This window comes from Prionailurus viverrinus, chromosome A2 (assembly GCF_022837055.1).
Source record: "Prionailurus viverrinus isolate Anna chromosome A2, UM_Priviv_1.0, whole genome shotgun sequence".
Classification (NCBI taxonomy): Eukaryota; Metazoa; Chordata; class Mammalia; order Carnivora; family Felidae; genus Prionailurus; species Prionailurus viverrinus.
In genome coordinates, this window is record NC_062562.1 from 20077037 (window position 1) to 20103545 (window position 26509).

General features: G+C 52.8%; 1 protein-coding gene across 2 annotated transcripts in view; it reads right to left on the bottom strand.

Annotated features, from left to right (window-relative positions):
- Positions 1 to 26509, bottom strand: part of POC1A (POC1 centriolar protein A) — a 75263-nt gene that overhangs the window by 39068 nt on the left and 9686 nt on the right. For both annotated transcript variants that reach the window (XM_047844000.1, XM_047844008.1), the window contains 3 exons: positions 20517 to 20650; positions 9793 to 9861; positions 7244 to 7342 (listed from right to left, as the gene is read on the bottom strand). In XM_047844000.1, the coding sequence (XP_047699956.1) occupies positions 7244 to 7342; positions 9793 to 9861; positions 20517 to 20650 (302 nt within the window). The remainder of the gene's footprint in view (positions 1 to 7243; positions 7343 to 9792; positions 9862 to 20516; positions 20651 to 26509) is intronic.

Consider the following 26509-nt stretch of genomic DNA (forward strand, 5'->3'; position numbering starts at 1 on the left):
CAAGAGGCTTACTGCAATCTATGTCAAATGTTAAAGGGCCTGTCTCCTCACTGCACTGCCAAAGGCAACTTCTCCCTTCTGGTAAACACGGTAATTATTTAACATGTGCTGGGATAGCCCTGACCCACCTCCCAATAAAGTCAGTTTTAGCCTCTGGAAGGAAAAGGAGATCTTGCCTGCTTCCCGGTAACAGACACAAGTCGGACCCTGAGGGAAGGAGCCCAGCTCCCCACGCTGATTCCGGGCCCAAAGAGCCCCTCCGTGGGAAGCATCAGAATCTTTGGTGCTTCTAGACTTCACACAGCCATGTTACTCCCGGCCACTGTACAAGGATGCTCTGATTCAAGCAGGAACTTCCTTTAAATAGTAGCTCACAGGACGCCTGGGCGGCTCAGTCGGTTAAGCGTCTGACTCTTGGTTTCGGCTCAGGTCAAGATCTCATGGTGTGTGAGGTTGAGGCCTGCATCAGGCTCTGCACTGACAGTGAGGAGTCTGCTTGGGATTCTTTCTCTCCCTCTCTCTCTCTGCCCCTCTCCCAATCACACAACAAATAAATTAATTAATTGTAACTTGGTAACAAATATTGAATCTTCTTTATTTTTAGTCTCTGTCTTCCCACTGAAACTAAGAAACCCAGAGCACTTTCCATGACTTCCTCTCAAGTAAAGGTGACGAAAATGAAACTTGAGTGTGAAGTGAGACATCTTGTCTGAGGGCCTCTGTCACCCAGAGTCAGCAATGGCTGTTGCGGCCACCCTACCCCCACCCCTGCAGGATGATCTTTTCCACAGTAAGCCCCTAAAATGGAAAATGCCCAAAGGATGTAATGTGGACCGGTGGGGAGAAATCTGAGTACAGAGAATCAAGATGAACTGCCTGAGGTCACAGGAGAGATTTGACCTAGCTTCACTGTGGACCAGCACACAGGGGCGGCACAGCTCTTAAACTGCTCACCAAGTTGTTAAAGGCTGTCGAGAGTCTGGCTTCCATGAAACCAACCCTCTTCTAAGACACATAAGTATCTGAGCATATTCCGACTCACCTGCTGATAAGAGCCAGACAACAATCTTGGGAAATTCAGAGCCAGAATGGGGGCCAGTGGGAGAAAGGAGAGGCTCCCCTCCAACACATAAATTTGGGATTCAACCCTGCTGTAAACACCCAAAATGCCTTACCTGTCAAGCATCCCCTTGAATCCATACTTCTCCCTACTACTGAAAGCAAATGTCAGCCAGAAATCTGTGTTATCAGCAAGAGACCCCAGTCCTCCACACTCACAAACAGATGGAAATCCATAAGGCAAGTGGAAATGGACCCCATCCCCTGCCTCAACTCTATGACTCTTCCAGGTAAGTGCTTGGGGTGATAACCCAGGACCCCCAGATCCTCAGCATGGGGCAAGATCCAGTGCCAAGACTGGAATCAGAGCCCAAGAACCCCTAAGTCAAGCCCCGTGTAGCATCCCAAGACAGAAATGTGAGAGCAGAAACATGGGTGCGGGAGGTGGTGGGGGCTTCACCCTCAGAACCAGAACTAGGAAGAAACAGGTCATCCTCAGAGAAGGCTGAGACCTCAGATACTGTTAGCTAACCCAGCCTCCTCCCCCTGGGGACAACTCTAGCACTGAGGCTCTGGGGGTCCCAAACACTTTACTTTGAGGAGTCATGGGGGTGGGGAGCACAGAGGACTTCGGTCTCTCATCAGGAAGCACAACAGATTCCTGCAAGGGTCTAAAACCCTCACTGGACCTCACAAAGGCGACCTGCAGAAGGGAGTCAACATCGAAAATTATCTAGGTCAGAATTGCCCCCTTTCCTGCATGTTGTCTCCCTACTCCAACAATCTCCCCAACTGGGCAGGGGGCTCATCCAGCCCTCAGTCTGACAGAGGAAGGAAGAGGAACATTTTAAAAATAGCTAAAGCTTGGTGAGCACTTGCCATGTGCCAGGCACAGTTCCAAGTGCCTGCCTGGCATGTACCACCTCGTGAAATCTCATGAAAGAGGGCCTGGTGCCTCCCCATCTGAGGTTGAGGGAGAAAAGCCCTCGGCCCCTGAACTCAAGGTTACTGTCTGAACTGGAAGGCAACCAGCCCTGACAACTCAGGAAGTGTTTTTCAGTTTTCCTGAATTACCTAGAATTCTGCATTCTTCCCCTCCCACCTGCCTAGCACAACCTTCCTTCCTAATTGCATAATGGGCTCTCAGGTATTTGGAGGAAAGGCAAGAATAAGAGTAAATCAGAATAAATGCATCCTTGTTAAAAGTGGTTTAAAAATGCCTCTATGGTTGAAGTAAAAACCAGTCCTATGGTAGCTGGGACTTGGGAGGCAATGGCCAAATCCAAGGCCAGCCAAGACACAGTGGCCCTGATACCTCAGGGATGGCTCCGAAGCACTAACGGCAGGAAGGAGCTAGAACTTGAGTAGATGAGTACAGGGAGGAAACAGAGAGGCCAGGGCTGCAGCACAGGACAGAGTTAAGCACCAGACCCTTAAAACCCCCAGCACAAGCACCTGTTGCAGATGACTCGTGGGGGTCCCACTCTCTGCCCCGACATGAGCCCCTCTGGGAGGCACTCACCTGCTTGCAAGCAGCCCTCCCAACCTCCCTCCGGCCTTGCAGTATGTCATGGGGCAGAGCATGGAGCTTCCTGCCCACCTCGGCCCAGCTATTAGGCTGGAGTCCTTCCTCTACAGCCTTCCAAGCAGAGAAAGCCCCCCAGCCACAGCCCTAAACCCTCTCCTCCACAACTCAGCCAAGAACAGAGAGAAAACGGAACCCTTTATTCTCATTCTGGAGGGCTGGGAAATGGCTTGTGCTTTTCAACATGAAATGTGCCTAAAAATAAGCTGTGAATTTCAACCAGAGGTTGAAAATAGCTCTGGCAGTGAACAGAGCTCTGTTCAGAGTGAGCTCAAGGATGGCCTTCATTCCAAGAGTGAGAGCTGAATGCTGCGGCCCGAGCAAAGGTCCTGGGCAGGGGGCTTTCCAGGGCAGAGGGGCCATCACATGCTCGTAGGGCTGCCCTTGCCATGCTCTGTTGGCGGGCCTGCCTCTGGCTTTAGATTGCCATACTCTACCAGACACAAGGTACCTGGCCTGGTGGCTTCCTAAGATGCCCCAAATGCCCAGGTGTGTCTCATGCAGCTTTAGGGCCTAAGGGCCAGGGGACAAAAGGAGCTAGAGAGGGAGGGGTCATAAGATCCAAGAGCTCCTGGGGCACAGACCAAGCCAAGCCACCCTGGCCAGCCACCAAACCACTCACTGGTTACTATCTTGGAGCCAGGGAAGCCAGCAGGCAGGAAGGACAAGAACACTCCAATTGTAAGTGAAGAATATCAGGTTGCTAAAGGTCTTTTTTTTGTTGTTTACCATCACCTCTGGAAGATTCCAAAGTGTGACAGGCCAAATGACATTTTTATAAAATAGACTTCTGCTAGAAATAGGCTAGAGACCCGAGCCACAGCTGCGGGGATAAGCCCAAATCTGGCCCAATCGAGCAGGCTCGGCGTGGCCCACCCTCTGTGCTGTCTCCATGCCTCCTGCCACAAGGACATCCCTACCCCCAGGCTCATTCCCACACTCCTCCCGCTTCTGCAGCAGCCTCCCTTATGGGCTCACTCCTGAGGTAGGAGTTAGTGCAGTGATTCTTGACTGGGGGCCATTCTGCCCCCCAGGAGACATTTGGCAATGCCTGAAGACATTTTTGGTTGTCACAAGTAGGGGGGTGGGGAGATGCTATTGGCAGCTAGTGGGTAGACGCCAGGGATACTGCTAAACACCCTACAATGCACAGGACAGCCCCCACAACAAAGATTTATCTGTCCCAACAGATGAGCAGTGTCGAGGCTGAGAACCACTGGGTTACTGGAGGGACAGTATATGGATAGCCGGAGGGGCAGGGGCTCATCGGATGCACCGGCTCCTGGCACATGGCCGCAGAGCACCTGGGCCCCCAGAGGAGCTGAGATGCCCTGGCCAGCCATGGGATCGGTCACCACATCTCAGTGCCACGGAAGCCTTTGGGCAGGAAAGCTGAGACTATACTCGTCAGCTTCCCTACCCACCATGGGGGCAAACCTAACCACCAGGCGGTGCTGGCTCTCCCAGGCTTGGGAAGACCAAAATAACTCTATGGATGGCGGCAGTGATGGCTGTGCAACAACATGAATGTACTTAATGCCACTCAACTGTACGCTTAAAAATGGCTAACAGGGGGCGCCTGGGTGGCGCAGTCAGTTAAGCGTCCGACTTCAGCCAGGTCACGATCTCGCGGTCCGTGAGTTCGAGCCCCGCGTCAGGCTCTGGGCTGATGGCTCAGAGCCTGGAGCCTGTTTCTGATTCTGTGTCTCCCTCTCTCTCTGCCCCTCCCCCGTTCATGCTCTGTCTCTCTCTGTCCCAAAAATAAATAAAACGTTAAAAAAAAAAAAATTTAAAAAAAATGGCTAACAGGAGAAATTTTATGTCATGTATATAAAATGCAACAAAACAAACAAAAAATCCCTTAGCTCTCCTCTTGGCCCGGGAGTCCTGAGATCAGACACACTCCTACAAGTGTACTCCACATGGTGTGCAAGCTTTGGCATGGGTGTGTGTCTGGATGAGGGCCCATACATCTCTTCAGTGTCCCAAAGGGGCTTGTGACAAATAAGGGAAGAGCCATAAACAAAGAACAATTTCAGGACTAGTAAGTCAAGTCACGGTGTGGGTCAGCAGAGTTCAGCTCTGTCATACATGGGGTCCTCAGAGCCCGCCAAAGGGGTACGCAGGTCCCATCGTGGAAAACAGAGGTTTGGGAAGAGCAGGTGCTTTGTCTGGGACCAGACAGCTAGGGTTCAGACCCAGTTCTCTGACCCTAGAGCCCATATCCTTTCCTCTGTTTGAGTACCACGTGGTGATGCCCAGTGGAACTGACTACAGCTCTGTTGTGGGCCTGAAGGTAGTAGGGGAACAAATGGTTTTCCTGAGCACTGGTGAGCACTGGCATCCCATCCATGCCAAACTGCCCTGTCCTGCTGGCTTCCCCCACCCCGAACACCTTCATGCTAGATGATCAGGCCCCACAGCTCTGGGATGCAAGGGTGCTCCACACCCCGTATCTGAGCAGGACTGAAGGGACAAGAGGTGGCTTGCCTGAGCTACTTCCCTAATAGCCACAAGAAAAGGAGCACAGGATTCTCCCCTTGCTGATGGTTACTGACCATTCCCAAGAGACAGGTGGCAGTGCCCTTCCCTGGGATGGGGAAAAGCTGACAGGCAGCCCTCTGCCACCTGTAGCTTCCAGCTCAGTCAGCCTCACTCAGAGGGGCCAGCGTGGTGAGTCTGTAGGTCCAGGCATCTGGGGCAAGTGACTAAGCCCCAGATGTCTCATCTGTGAGTAAGAGTAGTAACTTTGCCCACCCAGCCGGCCAAGGTAGGGGATAAACAGGGCAGCACACATAAAGGCCTTGGCTGGACCTCATTCATTGCGAATGCCCAACAGATAGGGAATAGATGCTACAGACTCCATAGGATCCCAGTCCTGCAGTTTGAAAAATGCCTTCTAGGGGTGTCTGGGTGGCTCAGTTGGTTGAGCGTCAGACTTTGCCGACTTAAGCTCAGGTCATGATCTTGTGGTTTGTGAGCTTGAGCCCTGCATCAGGCTCACTGCTGTCAGCACAGAACCTGCTTCGGATCCTGTCCCCTCTCTCTCTCTGTCCCACCCTGCCTTGCACTCTCTCTAAAAAAAGAAACATTTCAGGGGCACCTGGGTGGCTCAGTCGGTTAAGCGTCCGACTTCGGCTCGGGTCATGATCTCACGGTTCATGGGTTCGAGCCCTGCATCGGGCTCTGTGCTGACAGCTCAGAGCTTGAAGCCTGTTTCAGATTCTGTGTCTCCTTCTCTCTATGCCCCTCCCCAACTCATATTCTGTCTCCCACTGTCTCAAGAATAAATAAACATTAAAAAAAAAAAATTAAAAAAAAAGAAACATTTCGAGAAAGAAAGGAAGAAAGAAAGAAAGAAAGAAAGAAAGAAAGAAAGAAAAAGAAAAGGAGAGGAAAGAAGGAAGGAAAGGAAAGGAAAGAAAGGAAGGAAAGGAAGGGAGGAAAGGAGGGAAGGAAATGAAGGAAAGGAAAGGAAAGGGAAGGGAAGGGAAGGGAAGGGAGGAAGGAAGGAAGGAAGGAAGGAAGGGAGGGAGGGAAGGAAATGAAGGAAAGGAAAGGAAAGGAAAGGAAAGGAAAGGAAAGGAAAGAAGATAGATGCTTTTCTAGGTAGACCAAACAGCAGCAAAAAGACCACCATGCAACCCAGTCATACCCCAACAAACCCCAAAGCTAACAATCAGCTATTCATTAGCAAACGTGGAGGAGAACATAACCTCCCAGCTAAGGCAACCCTTGGAAGAAAACTTTAAATCTCAAGCTGGCCTATTCCTAGAGGGAGCCCCAACACACAGGATGGGTATGTTTAGGGGGGTGTGGGTGTGTGTGGGTATCTCGCTGGGGTGGGGGATCCCTCTGCTGGAGCCAAAGAAAGCTCAGGATGGACTCAGAGACTTCCTGGTTCTATTCTGGGCCAGCCTTGAGTTGCTGGGGGCCTTGGGCAAGCCGCTTCCTGTTGTTCAGGCCAGTTTCCGTGGGTGGGAGAGGCTACACTGCCTCTAGGGTCCAGGAGGGAGAGATTCAAACAGCTTATGGCCACTGGCACTTAAAACCTTCAGGGCTCCACATCCTTAGCTTTTAAAGCTTATTTCAGCCAAAGCTGAATGCAACTTTATTCAATGAGATCATATCAGTTCTCAAACATTTTTTCCCCCAAAATATTTGTCAAAAAATACCATTAACTATCTTAATTCGGGAACACCAAATGGCCTTTTACCGACAAAGGTACTAAAAATGGCTTGTGGCTGAGGAACTTCCTTTCCATGGTTTAAAAAAAAAAAGGGAAGTGAGAGCAACAGGGCTGGGCCTTTCCCATCCGTCCCAGCTGTGGCCCAGGCCCCACGCCCTCTAGGAACCTCCTGCAGGGTCCTGTGGCCCAAGCCTCAGCAGGGGACAGGTCCTTCCTTTCCTCAACCATCAGTAGCATATGCCATGGAAACACCCCCTGATCAAATGGCAGGGGGCCTTGGCACCTGCAGTCCTCACGTCTTGCTTGTTAATTCTAGATTTGAAACAAAGTACAAGCGCCGAAGTATTATTCACCGTTTGCCATGACCACCAGAGTTTCAGGGCTCAGGACATACCCGCTGAGCCACTTACCAGATTCCTGGAGGAGGTGGCCAGGGTGGCTGGGGGCCTGTGCACTTTTGTGACTTCTCCATAATCGACAACATCAAAGTTACTCTTCCACACCATCACCTGCCAAGACCCACAAGCACAGAGAATCAGGAGGAGAAAAACCCTTGCCAGTCCTACTTCATGGAAAATGCGAGCCCAGAGGCCACCTCCAAAGTTCTAGGCCAGTGGCAGGATAGTCCCCACCAGACACCCCAGCTCAACTCTGGGACCTGCCCCACCTCCCAGGCTTTCCAGACAGGCCTCGAGAAGACCTGGGTGTGCCATCAGGATGGACTCACTGCATGCTGCCACGAGGCCTTTGTACTTGCTGGTCCCTCCCTGCCGTGTCCCAGCCCAAGTGTAACTGTCTCCTCAAGCTAGAGTGTCCTCTTCCACAGCATCTTCTCAGAGAGCGCTTCCCTGACCTCCTACTAACTTTTATCATAGCTCTCTACTTATTTCCTCCATAGCATCAAACTTCGTAGTTATTCAATTTCTTTGTCCCTCTTCCTCATTTATCATCTGTCTCCCCACTAAAATAGAAGCTCCCGAGGGTTGTGGCCTGGCCTGTTACACCAGACCACTGCGGTCAAATTCCCGGCTCCGTCCCTTACTGTGTGGCTCTAGGCAAGGGATTCAACCTCTCTGTGACTCAGTTTCCCATTTGTGAAAAGGGGATGATCTTCTGACCTCACAGAGACAGCTTGGCACAGACACTGGTACCCAGGGAGCCATGGGCAACACACCCCTTATTCCACAGTCCACTTGAAGGATTTTCACATCCTAAGGCTCCTCCAACAAAAGCTTGGCAAACAGCCCTGCTGGGGAGCAAGAACGTTCCTATTGGAGAGAATCAGCCCCATGTGGCTGCCCTCTGCCAGGGTCACTTCCAGTACAGCAAGAATTGTGGAGCATAGCCAGTGCTCAAGTGAGACCACAGAAAAGCCCTGTGTCCAGGTAAGACGAAAACTCAGCATAAGCAGGACACTTTCCTGAGGCTGTTTGCCACTCCTAGAGAAGCCTACCGTTTATGGCTCCCTGAATCATGGCCATTAAGGTCTCTCATTCCTCCTGCCTACAAACAGAATTAGCACACACCCCCTTGTTCACAGGGCCATTTGTAACTGTGCTAGTCTTGAAAAATTCCCGGGAATAGAACAGTATTACGAATGTGAAGATTCAAATGTCTCTCCAAAAAGGCTCTCAGAGCAGACTTTAATAAAGCAGCCAGGGAGCTGATAGGAGTGGCTGCCTGAGGAGGGCCCAGAGTGGGCGGAAGCCCTACTTTCTACCAGGCTGCCTCTCGTACTATGTGACTTTCTTTTACCATGACTATTTCTAGTATGACTCTACTGCACTATTTTCTCTTGCTTAAGCAATGAGCCAGGCCTCCACACCCAGGGACAGCTCAGGGGTCCCCTTGGTCTTCCTCCTCCCTTGTCTGGTTAGCACAGAAACCAGTGCTGGTGGGGGGAGACACACACTGCCTCTTATCCAAGCCATGCTGAAAGAGCTTCCAACAACCCTCTGCTTTCTTGGCAGAAACTCGACCCGGATCGGTCCACGGGAATGGGGTTGGGGCTCATTGGAAGGCCAATGGGACTTTTCTGGCTGAGCAGAGCTGTGAGGCCCAGCATCAAGAGAATGAACATTCTGGGGCACCTGGGTGGCTCAGTCGGTTAAGTGTCTGATTCTTGATTTCGTCTCAGGTTGTGTTCTCACGGTTCGTGAGTATGAGCCCCGCGTCAGGCTCTGTGCCACCAGCACAGAGCCTGCTTAGGATTCTCACACTCTTTCTGCCCCTCTGCCGCTTGCACTCTCTCACTCTCTCAAACATAAATAAACGTTAAAAAAAAAAAAAGAGACAGAGAACATTCTGGGCAGGAGGTACCTGGGCTGATGGGCAGAAAGCTTGGGCACACAGGGTGACAAAATGGGACAGGACCTCCTCACACGTGTCTTCTCCCTGCAGCCATACAGTCTGAAAATCTGATCCCTCAAAACTATTTGCAGAATAGGAGCAAAGAGGGCAGATGACAGAGGTGGGGGCTCCAGGGCAGCCTGATCTCTGTCATCTGCTGAGCCTCAGTTTCCTCATCATACAATGGAGGGACCAGAGGCCCTGTCCACTGGGCCGCCATGAGGATTAAATGAAATATGAAGCTTTTGCCACATTGCCCACATTGCCAGCCTATGTATGTATCCCCTAATTATCTCATCAGGAAAAAGAAGTTATTAAGAACCTTCATTTTAACTTTTTCATGGCAATGATAGCTCAGGATCCTTCCAACCCATGCTGGTTTGAGCAGTTAGGGTTTTAAGATGCTGCCACGGGGTCAGCACCCCTAGGAGACCTGCTTTAAGGAGATGAGCACCCTGGGTCTAAGTACCCCACCCCAAGTGCCAGCCTTCATGGTCGCTGAAAGACACCAAGGAAGCTAGTGAAACCTGGCCCATCCTCAAGATGCTCTGACCTCCTGTTCTCTTCTGATAAGTACCAGTCAACATGTCTTAGACCAATCTTTACTTACTTGTTCATCAGAACCTCCAGAAGCAAAATACTCTCCCGTTCTTGAAAAAGCAACAGTGGTGGCTGGACCCTGTCAGAACAAACAAACAAGAAAAAACACCAAAGGTCACCGTAGATGTTAAATGCACAGGAAGAAAACCAGAAGCTCCCGAATGGGAGCAGCAGCGGGACAAAGGGCTAAGGGCCTCATTTAGCCCCTTGTCCTCCCTCACCTTTGGCAGAGACACCTGCAGAGCTCAGCCGTGAGTGTCACTGCTGAGGCCTCTGCTCCCCACCACCACTGACAGCACAAAGGCCAAGCCAGGGGGTCATAGGTGGGCAGAAAGCCCTGCTGGGTTGCCATCACTGTGCCCACTTCCCAAGGATAAGATGGAGGTCGGACAGGTACACTGACTTATCCCAGGCCCAGCACTGGCACCAGAACTTGGGTCCCCCTGGCCCAGGTCGTGCTCCTCCCCGACACCACCCTGCAGCTGACCAGAGAAGTGTGCAGCCCTGAGGAGGAGCCAATGAGCAGAAACGGGGTGCAGTCAGGGAGCCCAGGTGACACAAGAGGCCAGAATCAGGGTAGGAAGGAGGCTGGGGAGGGGGTTATGAAAGGTGTCTGAACAGAGGAGCAACGAGATGTCTCCCTCTAATGTGCAAATCACTTTCTTTATGTTAGGACCTTTGGGGAAGAAGTACCAGCTCTGGCTTCCCAGGTGCTGAAGGTCCACATGACCATTGGAAGGGACACGCCAGGCCTGTGCCACGCAGTGCTTTGAGGGCCCATGAGTTTATCCGGGCTTGGAGCAGGGGCGCATAATCCTCTAGTAAAGAGGGAGGGCTCTTCCTCACATGCCTGAAATCTGCTGCAGAAAGATGCACGGAGCAAGAATCTGTTCACACACCACCGTGAACCATCTCTTCCTCCTGGCCAAACTTTCAGTGTGGTAGTACTTGGCATTCCCAAAGAAAAACCAGATAAAACAGATTCTCTCCTAACTGATGACAGCATGGCCACTATTACAAAGGCCACCTCAGTTCCTCCAGACCAGAGCAGGGAGCAGCAAGAGCCCCAACTGCCCAAATGAGATGCCTCCGGCCATGGGGCAGACATAGGAGGTGGAGCCATGGACAAGAGGAACACTGGGACACACCTCCACGATGCTGGAAAAGACAGAGAAGTTCTGGGCTAAAGAACGGATCTGAAGTCATGGAACGAGACCAGCTTCTGCCTGCCCAGAAGAGACAGGCAGGTGGAAAGATGCCCCTGGGTACGCTGGGCAGGAAGGAATATGTACCCCCACAGTTCCCCATTGTATCCACGGCCCTTCCTCTCCAAGGTGCCCATAATGAAGGTGGTGAAGAAGAAAGTAAGTACAAGGCCAGCTAACACTAACTTGCACTTACCCACTTCACCTTCAGAGGATGGTTTGCACGCTTACCCTTCCTACAGGTGATGCGTCCCAGAGGAGAGACCAAGGCCCAAGAGGTCAGAGACAAAGCCTCCAGCCTGTGCCTCTCCCCACCTCCTCTCACAGATGGGTCTCCGAGGGCCTGGGGTTCAGGGCAGTCGGGAGTCCTATATGGCCATCCAATAGGACAAAGGAGATCCATTCTTATGATGGGGAATGTCAATTACACCAGGGACTGTGAAATGCCAGGTGCAAGGCATCGTGAGCCACAAGTGCAGGGCCGAGTGCGGGAGGGAGCAGATCACGCATCACCCTAATACTCTTCCGGGTGAACAATCCCCAAGGGTTAACACAGTGGGGTGCGGGATGGAAATTTCAGGTGACTTTCACTTGATTCTTGGAAATCTTTGTTAATTCCTCATACTTCGAACTCTTAAACAGTGAGTATATGGTATTACTATGTTAATATAAAAACAAAACAACAAAGCTATTTTCATTTTGAGGAAAAACAAAAAAGGAAGAGAGAAAAGAGAAGGAAACCAGGACATGCAGTGTCAACAGAGACAGGCTCTTTGCCTGTCCAGAGCTCACTGAGGAATAGCGGGTTTCCAAGAAGTCAGAGCAACTAAGGAACCAAACAAATATTCATCAGCCAGTCTCCTTTCCTGTTGTCACTCAGCCACCAGATGCCAAGTTGCCGACAAGATTCTGGAGGCCAAGGGCGCCTGGGTGGCTCATTTAGTTAAGTGTCTGACTCTTGATTGTGGCTCAGGTCATGATCTCACGGTACGTGGGATCTAGCCCCATGTCAGGTTCTGTGCTGACACAGAGTGGAGCCTGTCTTTCACTTTTTCTCTCCCCTTCTCAAAATAAGTAAACTTAAAAAACTTGCTGGAGGACAAGCAGTGGCAGTACCACTGAAGAAGGCGGCCGGTAGCCTGTGGCGTGGTGGGGGACTGGGACCAGAAAGCAGAGGCTAGCGCTTTCCCCGGAGTCCAAATGCCAGGAAACTCTCTGGGGATGATGCCAGCAACATACAAGCAGTAAGGGGAATCTTGGGGGTGAGACCCATGGTCTTCCCCAGCAGTGCCCATTTACCCAGAGGATTACTCAGCTCCCACACCAGGTACCTTGGTGTTCCTGGAAAGAGCAACATTCCACAAACGCTCTTGCCTGTCTGTCTGTGGCCCACAAAAACAGCCCCGGGGAGCAGGTGGCCCTAGGCTCTGCTGTGGGACAAAACCAGCAGGGACTAGAACGCAGACCGAGCTTCTCCACCACTGACAAACATCATCCCAACCCTTTGGCACCCAGACAACCCCGGCCCCCACCAACCTCGCCAGGGCCCCTCCTCCTGCCCTCACTGGTGCTCCAGCCCCACCGGCCTGCTCAGGGGTCCTCACTTCAAGCTCCAGTCTTCTCTTGCTTCAGGATCTTTCTGTGACCTCTGGCATTGAGCTCTTAATTCAGTTATTTCTAATCTCTCTCCATTTTAAATAAACTCCTTTAAGGCTACACATTTGCCTCTGATTACCACCCTAGATACATCCTCAAAGTTTCCAATATGCAATATTCTCACTGGTGGTCACCTCCAAACATTTAGTTTCTACAGCGATTTACTCTTTAGCCCAGCAGTTACATTTTGGAGTGCATTGTAGCTTCCAAACCATGGGGGCTTGATGGGCGCTTTTGTCACAGACACTGATCCAATGTGATACACGTTGAGATCATTCTGCCTTCAAGGTGGCTTATTCTTTTTGGTTAATCAGTTACTCTCAATGCATTAGTTCACCAGCTCAGGGCAGGAATGTTGCCAAATTGTTTCTTCTCCCAGGCAAGACCCAGGGGCCTCTCCAGAGACTCCTGAATATGACTCTGAACCCTCTGCTGAGACTTTAGCAGTGTGGTCTGAATGCCAGAGGTGTTTACTTGCCTGAGATCCTGGTTCCCTCTGGCTCCAGGCCATGTCTACAGGTAGGATGCCTCACAGGCTCAACCAGATCCTTCCCTCCCTTTCTGGATCTGGCCAGCTTTGGTGAGACCATTCATTCTGCTTGGTCGTCATGAGCACTGGATGTAGCCTGGCCTCCCACCCCACTCTCCCTCCTGATGCAGCTGCATGTGGCCCTCGAGGTTGGCTAGGCCCACACCCAGTCACTTCACCAAACGCCATCTTTGCCTTGACAACCTCCAAACCAAGAGCCCCGCACAGTCTGCTTTCTTCACTCTTGAACAGCAAGGTGTTAATCAAGAAACTTGAAAAAAAAAAAAAAAAAAAGGCAAAACAAAGGAGCCCATGGTGTTTAGCTCCCATAGCTTCTGGGTGACTTTCCCTTTAGGGCCCCTATAGCTGGTCCAGACCCCTCTGCTCTCCTCACTCCCTTCCACCGGACTCCCTGAGGCCCCTGTGCACCTGAACTCTGACCACTGTGTCCACAACAGCTATGCTGGCAAAGACCCAGCCAGGTACCCCATCCACCACCACCTTGTTGGCTACCAGCCAACAAATAGTAATGTCACAACACATGCCTGGTGTCAGAAGTAACAGAAGAGTGACCATTAAACAAAGACATGGAGACCAAGGAGGCATAAGCGGCCTCTGGTGTGGGAGCCCTGGTCTCTGATTCCCCAGGCTGCTTCTTCCAGAAGCCCCACACCAGGGAGGCTCCTGCACTCATTCACCAGCATCTTGCTGTGGGCTGGCTCCTGTGTCTGAGTAGTGGCCCCGTGGACTAGGAGTGGCCTCTGGGAAGAGCTGGTGCCCAGAAATGCTGAGGCTCTCTCCTGACCTTGGCCAAGGACACTTCCTCCCAATCCTCAACCCTGAGCTGCTGGCAGGGGACAGAAGGCCAGGCAGGCCTCTTGGTTTACTCAGGTAGGAGTACATGAGCTGTTCTCCCTCGTGATATCCCCTCACCTCTCCCAGGAGGTGCCCAACCATCCAAACCAGGTCTGAGCTTCCCAAGCATAAACCTAATTTTTCAAAATGAAATGACTACACAAGGGGCCACAGAGTGCCGGAAGAAACAAGGTGGCAGGGTGGGGGGGCGGGGGGAGCACGTTCAGAGAGCCTCCTTCCACCTGGAGCCACCTAGGGGCAGCCCATGCATCCCAGGCCACTCTGTCACACTGCCGCCTCTCCTCCTTGACCATGTGTACCCCTTTACTGCCACTTGCCCAGCCCCAGCCTAGGCTCTGGCATGACACAAGCTCCCAGGGACGTGGGTGGATCCCGTGCCCTGAGCCTGTGATTTCACAGTAAACAAGCCTAGGAGCACAGCCCCAGGTGCAGACAGCAGCGCCAGTTCTGGGTTCTAGGCCCTTAGTTGGATGGCTGCTCACCTGCACCATGAGCCAGCCGGGGTGCATGGAACCACATGCCCAGTGATTCCCGTGCAGCTCAGTCACTCCACAGCAACATGAACGCCAACTGCATAGCCATAAACACCAGATTTAACTCCCACCCACGTCCCGCCCACCATCCTCTCCCAAATAGCTCTGGGGAGTTAAACCAAATGAGCATGGCTCAAGATTATGTTTCAGAAAATACAGAAAAATAAATCTGTATTTCTAGCACACTGCCCCCACACTTGCCACCCAGAGCTATGGGGGCCTCGCTCAGGGCACAAGGTTTCAAACAATAGCTGTACTTGCTGGGGAAGTCCTTCCTTCTTCTGCTCTTCCCTGCTGCAAGGTGAGGGGTGGGACAGGATGAAGAGGCCCCTGTGTGCCCTGACACCCCTAAGTCTATACTGGATTCAGCAAGAAGCAGGAGCTCCTTAAAGCATAAGAGACTCTTAAAAAATGAGAACAAACTGAGGGCTGATGGGGGGTGGGAGGGAGGGGAGGGTGGGTGGTGGGTATTGAAGAGGGCATCTTTTGGGATGAGCACTGGGAGTTGTATAGAAACCAATTTGACAATACATTTCATATATTTAAAAAATAAAAAAAAGAAGCAGGGGCTCCTTTTCCTCTTGCTTAAGTGTCAAAGCTGTGGCAGATTCCCAGGGCAAGACCTTCCAGAGCCCCAGAGAGGGCACTGGCACCTCTGCCAGGCCACTGCCAACAGATACCTGGCCTGTCCTCCAGGAATTGGGCCGTAGAATGTGGCCTGACAGGCGGGACTAATAATGGGCACTGCAAACAGACCTGTGGACCAAGGCACCAGCAGGCCACACCTACTCAGAGCAACTGGTGGGGACAAGTACATTCAGAGGAGTCACCACAGGGACAGATTTCAGGAGCTGTGTGACAAAAGAGAAACCAAAGCAAGAGGATGTTCTGGGGGAGATGAGGACAAGACTAAACAAAAAGCCAGATAAACCCTTGAAACACTCTGTGGGAGAGTGGGTGGAAGGAAAACAGGCACTCCCATCCCAGCGGGGGAGGGGCTGACGGCTATGGCCCTGTGCCCATAGAAAGGGGTGAAGCCATCAGAGTCCCCTACCATGGATTCATTTTCCTACTAAAGACTGACTGCCCATCCAGGGTGCCAGAACCATGCCCATAACAGAAACGTTCAATGGCCTTTTATTTATTTTTAAATCTTTGTTACTCATTTTGAAAGAAAGAGAAAGTGTGTGTGAACAGGGGAGGGATAGAGACAGAGAATCCCAAGCAGGCTCCATGAAGTCACGGCAGAGCCTGACGCAGGGCTCGATCCCACGGACCATGAGATCATGACCTGAGCCAAATCGAGTTGGACACTTAACCGACTGAGCCACCCAAGCTTCCCATTCAACAGCCTTTTAAAGAGCTCTCACCTAGAGCAACAAAAGATCTTTTCCAAGAGCTGAAGTGGAAAGGGACCAACATCTGTGAGGATCTACTATGTCTGGTGCTGGGGAATGTAGACACACCCTCTCCTGTTATGAGGCAGATACAGGAGTTCTTACAAATGAGCAAAGTCTTAGCAAAGTCAAGATCTTGCCCAATGTCCCAGGGTAAGAGGCAACGCTGGAATGGCCTGACCTTGATGCCCAAGGCCTTTCCTCTCATCTGCAGCCTCCTGAAACCCAGACTTAACTGAACAAGATGTGACAGTACTCATGGCTTTTCCAAACCAGAAACAGGTGGGTACAAGCTATTTGTTCCTGGAAATACTGGGGTGTTTCCTTAAAAAGCTGGCACCATCACTGACCAGATAAGGCTGTATGAACCCTCCTCAACCGAATGCATCCTAGCACTTGGCCTCAAAAAAAGAAGCTGGCAAAGGTGACTGGTGCAGGCTCTTTACCAGCTCAAGCCACAGAGAGAGAAATTGCTCCTGCGTTCCCAGGGACAAAGGCAGAAGAAAGAGGGCAATGTACCACATTCAGGCTGGCAGCGCCCTCCCTGCTCTGTCCACTCTCCACTTGGGCAGATTAGGCTGGAGGTAGACGGCTACCCAACTGCTCAGCCCCAACCCCTGCTTTGGCAAAGGGGTCAGTGTCTGCTCAGGTTGCATTTGGTAACTTGCCACCCGCTGCCTCCTCATCACTGAGGCCCATCACAGCTGAAGCAGCAGAGCTATTGAGGGGCCGGGGCCCAAGGACTTGAGCTAGCAAAGGGCTTGCTCAGCTCTTAGTCCTGCCACCCAGCAGCCAAGCACTTGAAGAGACTCACGCGTGGAAGCCTCTGTAGAGCCACAAGGGCCACAGCTGCAGCCAAGGAACTATTCCCAGGGTACAGTCTGTGTGGCATCAAACACCCATGGGACAGGAGTCTCTCTGTCCCCAGCTACATCCCCTAAATGGCCCTTTGTAGCTCAGAGTCCCAAAGCCAGGACTTCAGAAGAAAAGCACCAGAATCCTCGAGGCCCACAATAAGCTTATAATTGACATCCACCTCTAACCTCACAAAGTGAGCCAGCCTCACATGGGCCAATGGGAGGTGTGATCAAGTGCATGCTAGAGAACCACCAAACTGCTGCTATGGTCAGACTCCCAGGTTGACAAGCTGCCCTCAAAGCAGTACAGAAGACCCAGGCTGCATTGGGTGATCCTGATCTTAGCTCTGGCACTTGGCAAGTGCCTCCGTCCTGGTGCCCTCATGCCTTTAAAAGACAACTAAATAGATGGGGCACCTGGGTGGCTCAGTCAGTTAAGCAGCCAACTTTGGCTCAGGTCGTGATCTCACAGTTCGTGGGTTCAAGACCTGTCGGGCTCTGTGCTGACAGCTCAGGGCCTGGAGCCTGCTTTGGATTCTGTGTATGCCTCCCGTCTCTGCCACTCCCCTGCTCTCACTCTGTCTCTCTCTCAAAAATAAACATTAAAACACAACTAAATGGCATATCAGACTTCCAGCCTCAACCCAGATAAGAAAGCGTCAGCCCAACAGCACTGCTTCCCCTGATCCTTCTTCTCCACGCTGTTGCTCCCTCAGTGCTCCCCCACAGGAGCTGGCTCAGGCCCTGCCCTCACGCAGGACACAGGCACTTCCCTGGCACATACCCAGAGCCCCCTCCCAGCTGAGGGCTGTCTCACCCCCAGCATTGGCTTCCTGTGGCTGGCTTCTCTCAGCTGGTGTGCCACCCCCTGCCCAGCTGGCCCTGCCTTTCTCACAGGTGTGGAACTGAAAGCAGGAGGGGGGTGTGCTCCAGTTGGCCGAAAAAACTCAATAGCCTTCCCTCCCACAGCTCTCTCCGGGCCACGCCCAGGGATGGTCACAAGGAGGTCCTCCAAGTCCAAACCAAAGTTTCACTTGGTTCCCTCCTGCTGAATCAGAATGAGGTCATGTAGCAGCAAGGCTGGGACACAGCAGCCACAAGGCCTGCTGGCCTCCTCCACAGATCAGTGATCTAAAGACAAGAGTGAAATCACAACTTGACATCTAAAAGCTGTGTGGGGGGGTGCCTGGGTAGCTCAGTGGGTTAACTGTCCAACTTCGGCTCAGGTCATGAGCTCATGGTTTGTGAGTTTGAGCCCCATGTCAGGCTCTGTGCTGACTGCTCGGAGCCTAGAGCCTGCTTCGGATTCTGTGTCTCCCTGTCTCTCTCTCTGCCTCTCCTTCACTTGTGCTCTCTCTTTCTCTCTCTCAAAAATAAATAAACTTTAGGGGCGCCTGGGTGGCACAGTGGGTTAAGCGTCCGACTTCAGCCAGGTCACGATCTCGCGGTCCGTGAGTTCGCAGTCCGTGAGTTCGAGCCCCGCGTTAGGCTCTGGGCTGATGGCTCAGAGCCTGGAGCCTGTTTCCGATTCTGTGTCTCCCTCTCTCTCTGCCCCTCCCCCGTTCATGCTCTATCTCTCTCTGTCCCAAAAATAAATAAACGTTGAAAAAAAAAATTTTTTTTAAATAAATAAATAAATAAATAAATAAACTTTAAATAGATAAGTAAAATAAAAGTGGGTGTGTGAGGCAAGTGAGTACTCAGGGTCGAACCGTAGAGACATGGATACTTATCCCAGCTCTGCCACCCTAAGCTGCATGGGACCCCGACAATTCAAACCACTCTCTGGGCCTCAGTTGCCCCATCTGGATCAAAAGTACTTTCAAATCAGCCATCCTCATCTGTGGGATGGAATCCCTGGGCACTGAGGACCCAGTGGGGACCCCTGGGGCCACTCAGTCACACACTTCAAGAAGTGGCTTGTGGCAGCTGGGCCTTATGGGGGCACTTAGCTACCTCCTGGAACAGAATGTGAATGCTCAAGTCACCAAACAGCCCAGGTGCAAATCTTTCTGGAAAGGTAGACCAGGGAATGGACTTCATGATCAGGGAGCCCAAGAGGACTATACATCTGCATGGGGCTATGTGAACCCAGATGTCCCTTGGCCTAGTTCCCACATTTCCAGGTTCAACGGCAGACAGGCAACTGCGCCGTCTCACTTGGTCCCTGTTTCACTTCTCCAGAAGAAGGTCAATGGGTTTCCGTTATGTGCTTGATGCTGTGCCCAAACACAGGACAGGCACTTAGACACCACATTTCTAGGGTTATCAGGCTAAGAGCTGAGTCAGCTGTTTAAAGAACCTTTACACACACACACACACACACACACACACACACACACACACACTGAAAGCCCTGGATGATCACTTGGCACACATCTGTTTGCATGTTTCTGCATATTGCTTTCTTTCTGTGGGGAGCAGGAGAGACAGCACCATTCGGGTGGTTTTCAAATACCCTCTTTGGTTATAAGATCTCAAACTGGTTACACATGAATCTGAATAACTGACTTGCCAAAGAAATAACAAAGGTGGCTCTGTAACAAGAGCAGAGGTCACCCAGCCCCGGGGCCACATATTACACCTAGATGTGCCAGTTGCTGGGAGAATGAGACATGTCCTGCACTGCAGACATGTGACATGGAGGACAAGGGGTCACCATAGGCTGAGGGCAGCAAGGAGCCTTCCAGGTCCCAAGGAAGCAGAAGACAAGGCCCATGCTCCCACGCCAAGCCACAGCCAATGGCCAATGGCCCCCATGTGCCTGACTCCGATGGCGCTGAATCCAGAGCCCTAGCTAGACACCACACCTTGCTCCCTGCCCAAGGTACACGGGCACCCCAGGGCCTCCCTCAGCCCTCAAGAGCCTGCCCCCCTGCTCACAGATGGAGAAGGTGACAAACTGACAGCTCTGGTCTCTGCACCCCATGTCCAACTTGGGTGTGGCAACTATGTCCCAACAGGACACATTCTGTTCTGCCCAGCAGGAGACAGCTCAGCCATAATTGGGGGCTGGTGTGGGGGTGAGGGTGACAGAGTGACTCCCAGACCGGCTTCTAGGAGAGCAGCAGGCAGCCCACCTCACCATGGCCCCGTGCCTGGCCACTGCCCACTGAGAGAGTCCAGGGCACCAGCTGCATTGGCGAAGGTTGCTCAGAGAGGTCCCTTGATTCAATTTCAGGAATTCCCAAACAAACACACAGGAAGATGTCCATCCTAAGCACTCGTCTCTGAGAGATACCTGTTAGTTTCTATCTCCAAAGGCATCAACATCTGCAGAACCCTCAAGAAACTCCAATGGCAATTCAGGGCATGGGGTCCAGGGCTCTACTCAACCAAGGGATGCCTGAGGTCACTCAGGGGGCAGATTCCATGTAGCTCCCTGGGATAAATGTGCCAACCATGTCTGAATGGCTCCGTCCCACTCCCAAGTTAGCTCCTGCACCCCCTTCTCAGCTGCGGTACCAGGCCCAGCACTTCTGCCGGAGCTCATGGGCCCCATGAGGGGCAAACCTGTTTCCGCCCTTCGCTCCACTGCCCAGACTGTGAGGGGACCACAGAAGCCATCCCCAATGGGCTCCAAGGGAAGGCCCACCTCAGATGAACCACAGCCCTGCATGTGCCTCAAGGCGGCACCTTCGCCTCCCTCTACACCACTCAGTGCCAGGCCGATGGCCTCACCTGATGCCCGTGGAGAGTATAGAGCAGCCGGCCCTCCATGAGGTCCAGGATCTTCAGGGTCGAGTCGCTGGAGGCCGTGAGCAGGTAGTTTCCGGATGGGTGGAAGGAGAGTGCATTCACCGCTGCGCTGTGCACTAGGGAAGGGACATCTGTCAGGCACTGGCTGGGAGGCCAGGGGATACAGCTGAAGCCCAGAGATGGGCAATCGGGACCAACCGAGGCTCGGCTCCAAGGAGCTATGGGGAGCCCCACAAGGCTTTCCCAGAAGTGCAGCACAGGAACAAGAGCAGACTCATCCAGAGCTGAGAACCAACAGCGGGAGATGCAGGGCAAGCGGGCGCACAAGCGACAAGGCCGGTGGGATCAGGTGATTCCCCCACCTCTCACAGCACACAGAGTGTCGAGCTGGGGCAGAATGGAGTGCTCAGACGTAATGCTCCGTCTGTCTTTCATACTGCTACTCAGGGGGAATGAGGTGGAAAAGAAATCCCCTGAAGTCCCAATACCATGCCCCTGCCCTACAAGAGTGTGGGGCAGGCAGGCAGACGGTAAGACATGCTCAGGAACTAGTCAGGCCTGGGTTCCAATCCTGGCCTCCCTGCTGGCCCACTTTATGACCTTGAGCAAGCACCCTGACACATCTAAGCCAGTTTGTTTCTCCTGCTGGATCATGGCACTCACATGTCAGGGGTGCCGTGGGGATAAGCCTGCCTATGGGGCCTCTGTACAGAGTGAGCCCTCAGATGTGCCTCTCGGCTGCCCCTGGTGTCACACGCAGTTTCTAGGTCCCAACACTCAAAAGCTCAATCCCATCCATGACTTTCTTTTCCCCATTGGCCTGACCCAAACCCCACTATCCGTCCCGGTGTCCCTCACTCTGCAGGATCCAGCCAGCCCAGCCCTTGACAGCTCTCCAGGCTGACAGCTCTCCAAGTATTCCCCATGGGCCCAGGAGACCCTTGCCCACCTCTTCCCCTGACCTTGAAGCTCATTACTCAGTTACCTCCTCCGAGAAGCCTCCTGGCCTCCTGGGGGCCACCCCCTTGAACTGTCCTCCTGAAGCACCACGAGTCTCCAGTGGGTGTACTCCTCACAACAGTGTTTTACATTTATGTGTAACTATTTCATTCCGGGCTGGGTCCCCCATTAGACTGTGTGCTCTGTCAGGTAGGGGCTTGACTCAGTGTCAGGCACCGAGCGGGACTCAGAAAGCAGCGGGTGAGTGGGTGAGTTGGACCCAGGCAGGCCACATGGGGACAACAACGTGAGCACCAGCTACATCGCAGCTTCTAAAGCAGCTGCTGAAGACGACCCCGGTGCCTTCATACCCACTATTCAGGCCTGGGAGGGGACATCAGCGGGGATAAGATAACCGCGGCCTGCCAAATCAGAACAGCCACAAACAGAAAGGCAAATTCTAAAACCAACCCCTCATCCTGGCACTGTGAGGCTGCAAGAGCAATAAACACATCCACCACAAAATGGCCTTCAGCAGAACCCACAGAGGAACATGGAGCCCCTCAGACACCAGCCCAGCTGATAAGCTCATATGCCTGGGGAATGTGGGTACATGTTCCCGAGCACACTTGGGGGAGACAGCCAGGGCTTTACATAACATGGCAATTTATGTCTGAACACTCTTTAAGCACCAGAACTCCAGGAGCCAGCCTGCAGAGGGGCTGATGATGTCTGGGGACGGGGAGGTCAGTGTCCTCAGTGCTTACTTAGATTTGGGGCATGGAGAACAAAAGAATACAGCCATAGATGACCCCAGCAGGAACTGAACAGGTGCAGAGTGTGACTTTCACCACCCACATGTAGAGGGGCACACACATGTGCAGAGGGATGTGGACAGAAGCTCCTGGTAGGGCCCTCCTATACAGTCTTATGGGTAGGACAGAAATAAGGCAATTTTTACTCTGCATACTTCCAGAATAATTTTTTAACCATCAGTATATAGTCACTGTGATTACACAACTGGGTGAATGATAAAAAGCAAATCCTTCCCGAGGTAACTGGGTGGCTCAGTCATTAAGCATCCGACTCTTGATTTCAGCTCAGGTTGTGATCTCACGGTTCATGGGTTCGAGTCCCACGTCAGGTCCCTCGCTGACAGTGCAGAGCCTGCTTGGGATTCTCTCCCTCTCTCTCTGCCCCTCCCCACTCACATGTGCTGTCTCTCTCAAATTAAATAAACTTAAAAAAAAAAAAAACCTGTGTGTAGGGGGCGCACCTGAGTGGCTCAGTCAGTTAAGCATCTGACTTCAGCCCAGGTCATGATTTCACGGTTGGTGGTTTTGACCCCCACATCAGGCTCTGGGCTGACAGCTCAGAGCCTGGAACCTGCTTCAGATTCTGTGTCTCCCTCTCCCTCTCCCTCTCCCTCACTCTCACCCTCTCCCTGTCCCTCCCCCACATGTGTTCTCCCTCTCTCTCTCAAAAATAGATAAATAAACATCAAAAAACAAAACAAATCCTTCTCTCCTCTCAATAGAGAGTCCTGTCCAGGGAGGCAGAGCCCAGGCCTAGCCTGGCATCGCCCTGGCAGCACTTCAGGCTGTAAGTCTACAGGCTAAGAGCTAGTGCCCTGCACTCCTGAGAGGCCAGCTATGCTCACCAGACTGCTGGCTCACATTGGCGGAGAAGTGAGGGACGAGGAGGGCCAAAACACTGGGAGATGCTCCCAGGGGAGCCCCGCCACCCTAAGCCCTCAGTCCCACAGCAGAACAGCTACCTATGCCCCATCTTCCCTCGGGCTTCAAATGCTACTCCTGGCATGTCTGCCTCCCTGAGCCTGGAGAAGGGCACTCTATTCTCGTTTCTGCAACCCTTGGCAGCCTGTACTGGAAAGAACGCCACCCCACCCCACCCCACCTGAGACAAAGCTGGCAGAGGAACAGCCAGGGTCAGGAGGGTGGATCGGGGGAGGGTGAGCTCAGGGAGCCCAGGGCTTCCCAGCACCACCAGGCTGGCGGGGTCAGGATGTGGATGCCATGCCAGGGCCTCCCACCTGGGCAAGTCCACCCCAGGGAAGGGAATCTCCTCCAGAGAAAGGGCACCAAAAGCTCTGCTCCAGTATAAATGGCAGGAATATCAAAGACCTCCTAGCTGGGGTGGAAACATCTGGAACCATTTACTCCAGAAAAGGGCTCAGACTGGGGGTGAGGATGTACCAGATGCCAGGACCTACTGCCTTTCCCTCCTTGTTCTCCTGCCTTGCCCACCAGCCCCACCAGCCTGGGGAAGCCTCTCTGGCTCTACAGAGGCGGGACAGCCATTCTAGGGAGGCCCTGTCCTAAGAATCATCCCTGCGTGACAGTCCCCCAGGTAGGCTCCCACCATAAAGTCCTGAGCAGTGACTGTGCAGGAATAATCCACTTTTCATCAAGCCCAAAACTTACAGGCCCTCTTCTTGCTTCCATGGCAGTTATCAGTGTTAACTGATGGCGGATTGCCATTTGGGCACAGCTGTGGGCTCCTGGCAAAAGAGAGACTCCAACTCAAGGTCAGAGGTACACCAACATCAAGGTTCTACAGGCCACCAGGAACCCAGAGAGGGTGGGATCGAGGCCACTGCAGACCCTGCCCTGGGAACTGGCCACAGCTTGCGGGCAGCACATGGCCTGAGGAGAGTCCCAGGTACCCACAAGCCACTCTGCCCACACAGCTCTGTTGTACAAGCCTTCGGCAAATCTGGCCTACTGCCCAGTGGGCTTCAAACTGACCGAGGAGCCCAGAGTAACCCCCAGGTACCCAAGTAGGAGGTACCTTCCTAAAGCAGGCCGCACCAGACCGAGTCCCACCCCACTCTCATCACAAAGGGCTCAGCTTAACTTCACCCGGGGTGACTTCTCATAATATGCAACTGGAACTACCCGTGACTTTGGGTTTGTGAGGGGCTATGGATTCATACAATGAAGTTGCTCTGATACTAGCAGGGAAGGATGTTCAAAACCCTCCTCTTTGTGACTGTCACATAAATGCTCACTTAGGGATGGTGGGAAAGAGCCAATGAGTTGGCCAGATCAGGTGGGACAGTGCACTGCCTCCTGACCAACTGTTTCAGTCTCAAAAACCAAGCAAAGGGTACAGGCCTGCCCCACCAGCTGCATAGCTGCCTTAAAATTCTCTGTGACTGTAGCTGGGGTGGGACAGAGGGGTGTGTTAAGAACCAATGGAGGGGCTGCCTGGGTGGCTCAGTCGGTTAAGCAACCGACTTCGGCTCAGGTCATGATCTCACTGTTCGTGAGTTCAAGCCCTGCGTCGGGCTCTGTGCTGACAGCTCAGAGCCTGGAGCCTGCTTCAGATTCTGTGTCTCCCTCTCTCTCTGCCCTCTCCCATTCCTGCTCTCCTTCTCTCAAAAAAAATTAATTAATTAAAAAAAAAAAAAAAAAGAACTGATGGACAGAGAACCTGGGACTCTGAGCTCTAATTGGAATTTCTGGAGAGGGCCAAGCCAAGGCTTCCCAGAGGCCTCAGGAAGTAAATGACTAGAATCAACACAGTGTAAGAATCCAGCAAGGGGTGGTGGACAGAACGTCAGACTCGGAGGCCTTGAACTGGGAGGCTCAGATTCCCAGCTTCCCAGCTGTGTGACCATGGGCAAGCCTCAAACTCCCCATCTGTGAAATGGGGAGCAGCCCCTGACATCCACCCAGGACCTGCACGTGCCTGTAAACCGCAAACCACATTACGGGTTCCGGATGGGGGCTGCTGCTCAGATGTTTAAACAGCCTTGATGTGGGCTCAGAGCATATGAAGCCTAACCCACCTCCGTGGGGACTGGTGCTCCCAGGGCTCTAACAGCCCCACTGTCTCCTTGCTGAATTGGGAAACCAGAACTGCTCCCCACAGTGACAGGCCAGAGCCAAGAAATTCCTTGCCCGAGAAAAATGGTGCCAGCTACCTGCTGTTGCCTAAAGCGACTCCCAACAACCTAACACGGGACAGGAAGTGTCCTCCATAAAGCACAACCATGCGGCAGCTGGACACGGGCAGGCTAGGATTGCTGACCACACACTGCAGTAGCATGAATCGAAGTGTCTCAGAAAAGCCCGGCAGCCTCATGTGCCCAAAGCCCACTCAGGAGTGCCTGGTTCTCACCCAGAGTCCCCAAGTGTCACAGTGTCCCTAAGAACTCTCCTCTGGGTTTCCCAGGGATCGGAGACAGAAAGTAGCTCAGGTGTCTGCTGTCAAAGGGTCAGAAGTCCTTCTTGGGGAATCAGCCTCCAAACAGATGCCCCTGCACCTCCAAGGGTGGGGGAGCAGCTGCTACTAAGGGGCTAGGGAGAGTCTCTCAGGTAGAGGTTCAGCCATGGAGCTCTTAAGGGGAGCCACCAGCCAGAGCAGACCTAGCCAAGTCACTCTGGCAGCACAGAGGGTGAGGGGCATGTCCCCCAAGCAATGTGCTCGGATCCACCTGGCTCTTCTTGAGCCCCAGAGGGTGAGTCTAGAGGTAGTGGGAAGAGTTTGCGGCACCGTGAATACCCACCATGTACCATGCACCACGCACTGGGCAGGAAGCTGAGGAAACCCAGTTGTTGATGGGGTACTCCAAGCCACCCGAGGTCTCTGATCTATATCGGGGTGGCTTAGGAATGAGACACTGAGTAGCTCTGTCACAGAGGAAATAAGAACAAAAACTCACTGAAATCTCTCTGCAGAGCCTATCAACCTCATGTGCCCCAGGTCCCCTCAGGACTTGGCTCCTGATGCTACCTGAGCCCTCCCACTACCTCCTCAGCCCTGCCAGTCACGGACTCCCACCCCCCACCCACTGCCAAGCCTGCTCCCTCAAAAACCCCAGGGCCCTCTCTCCAGCACCTGCCACCCCCCTCAACTGCTCTGCATCACTCCACCTCCTGACCACCCTCTTTGGGAGACTCTGTCCTCCTCCGTACCCCTGGTTCTGCCCCCCTCAGCCCTCCCATGATGGGAGAGGGGGCTCCCACCCCTCACACTGACTGCTTTGTGGACCTTTCCTTTCATGGCTC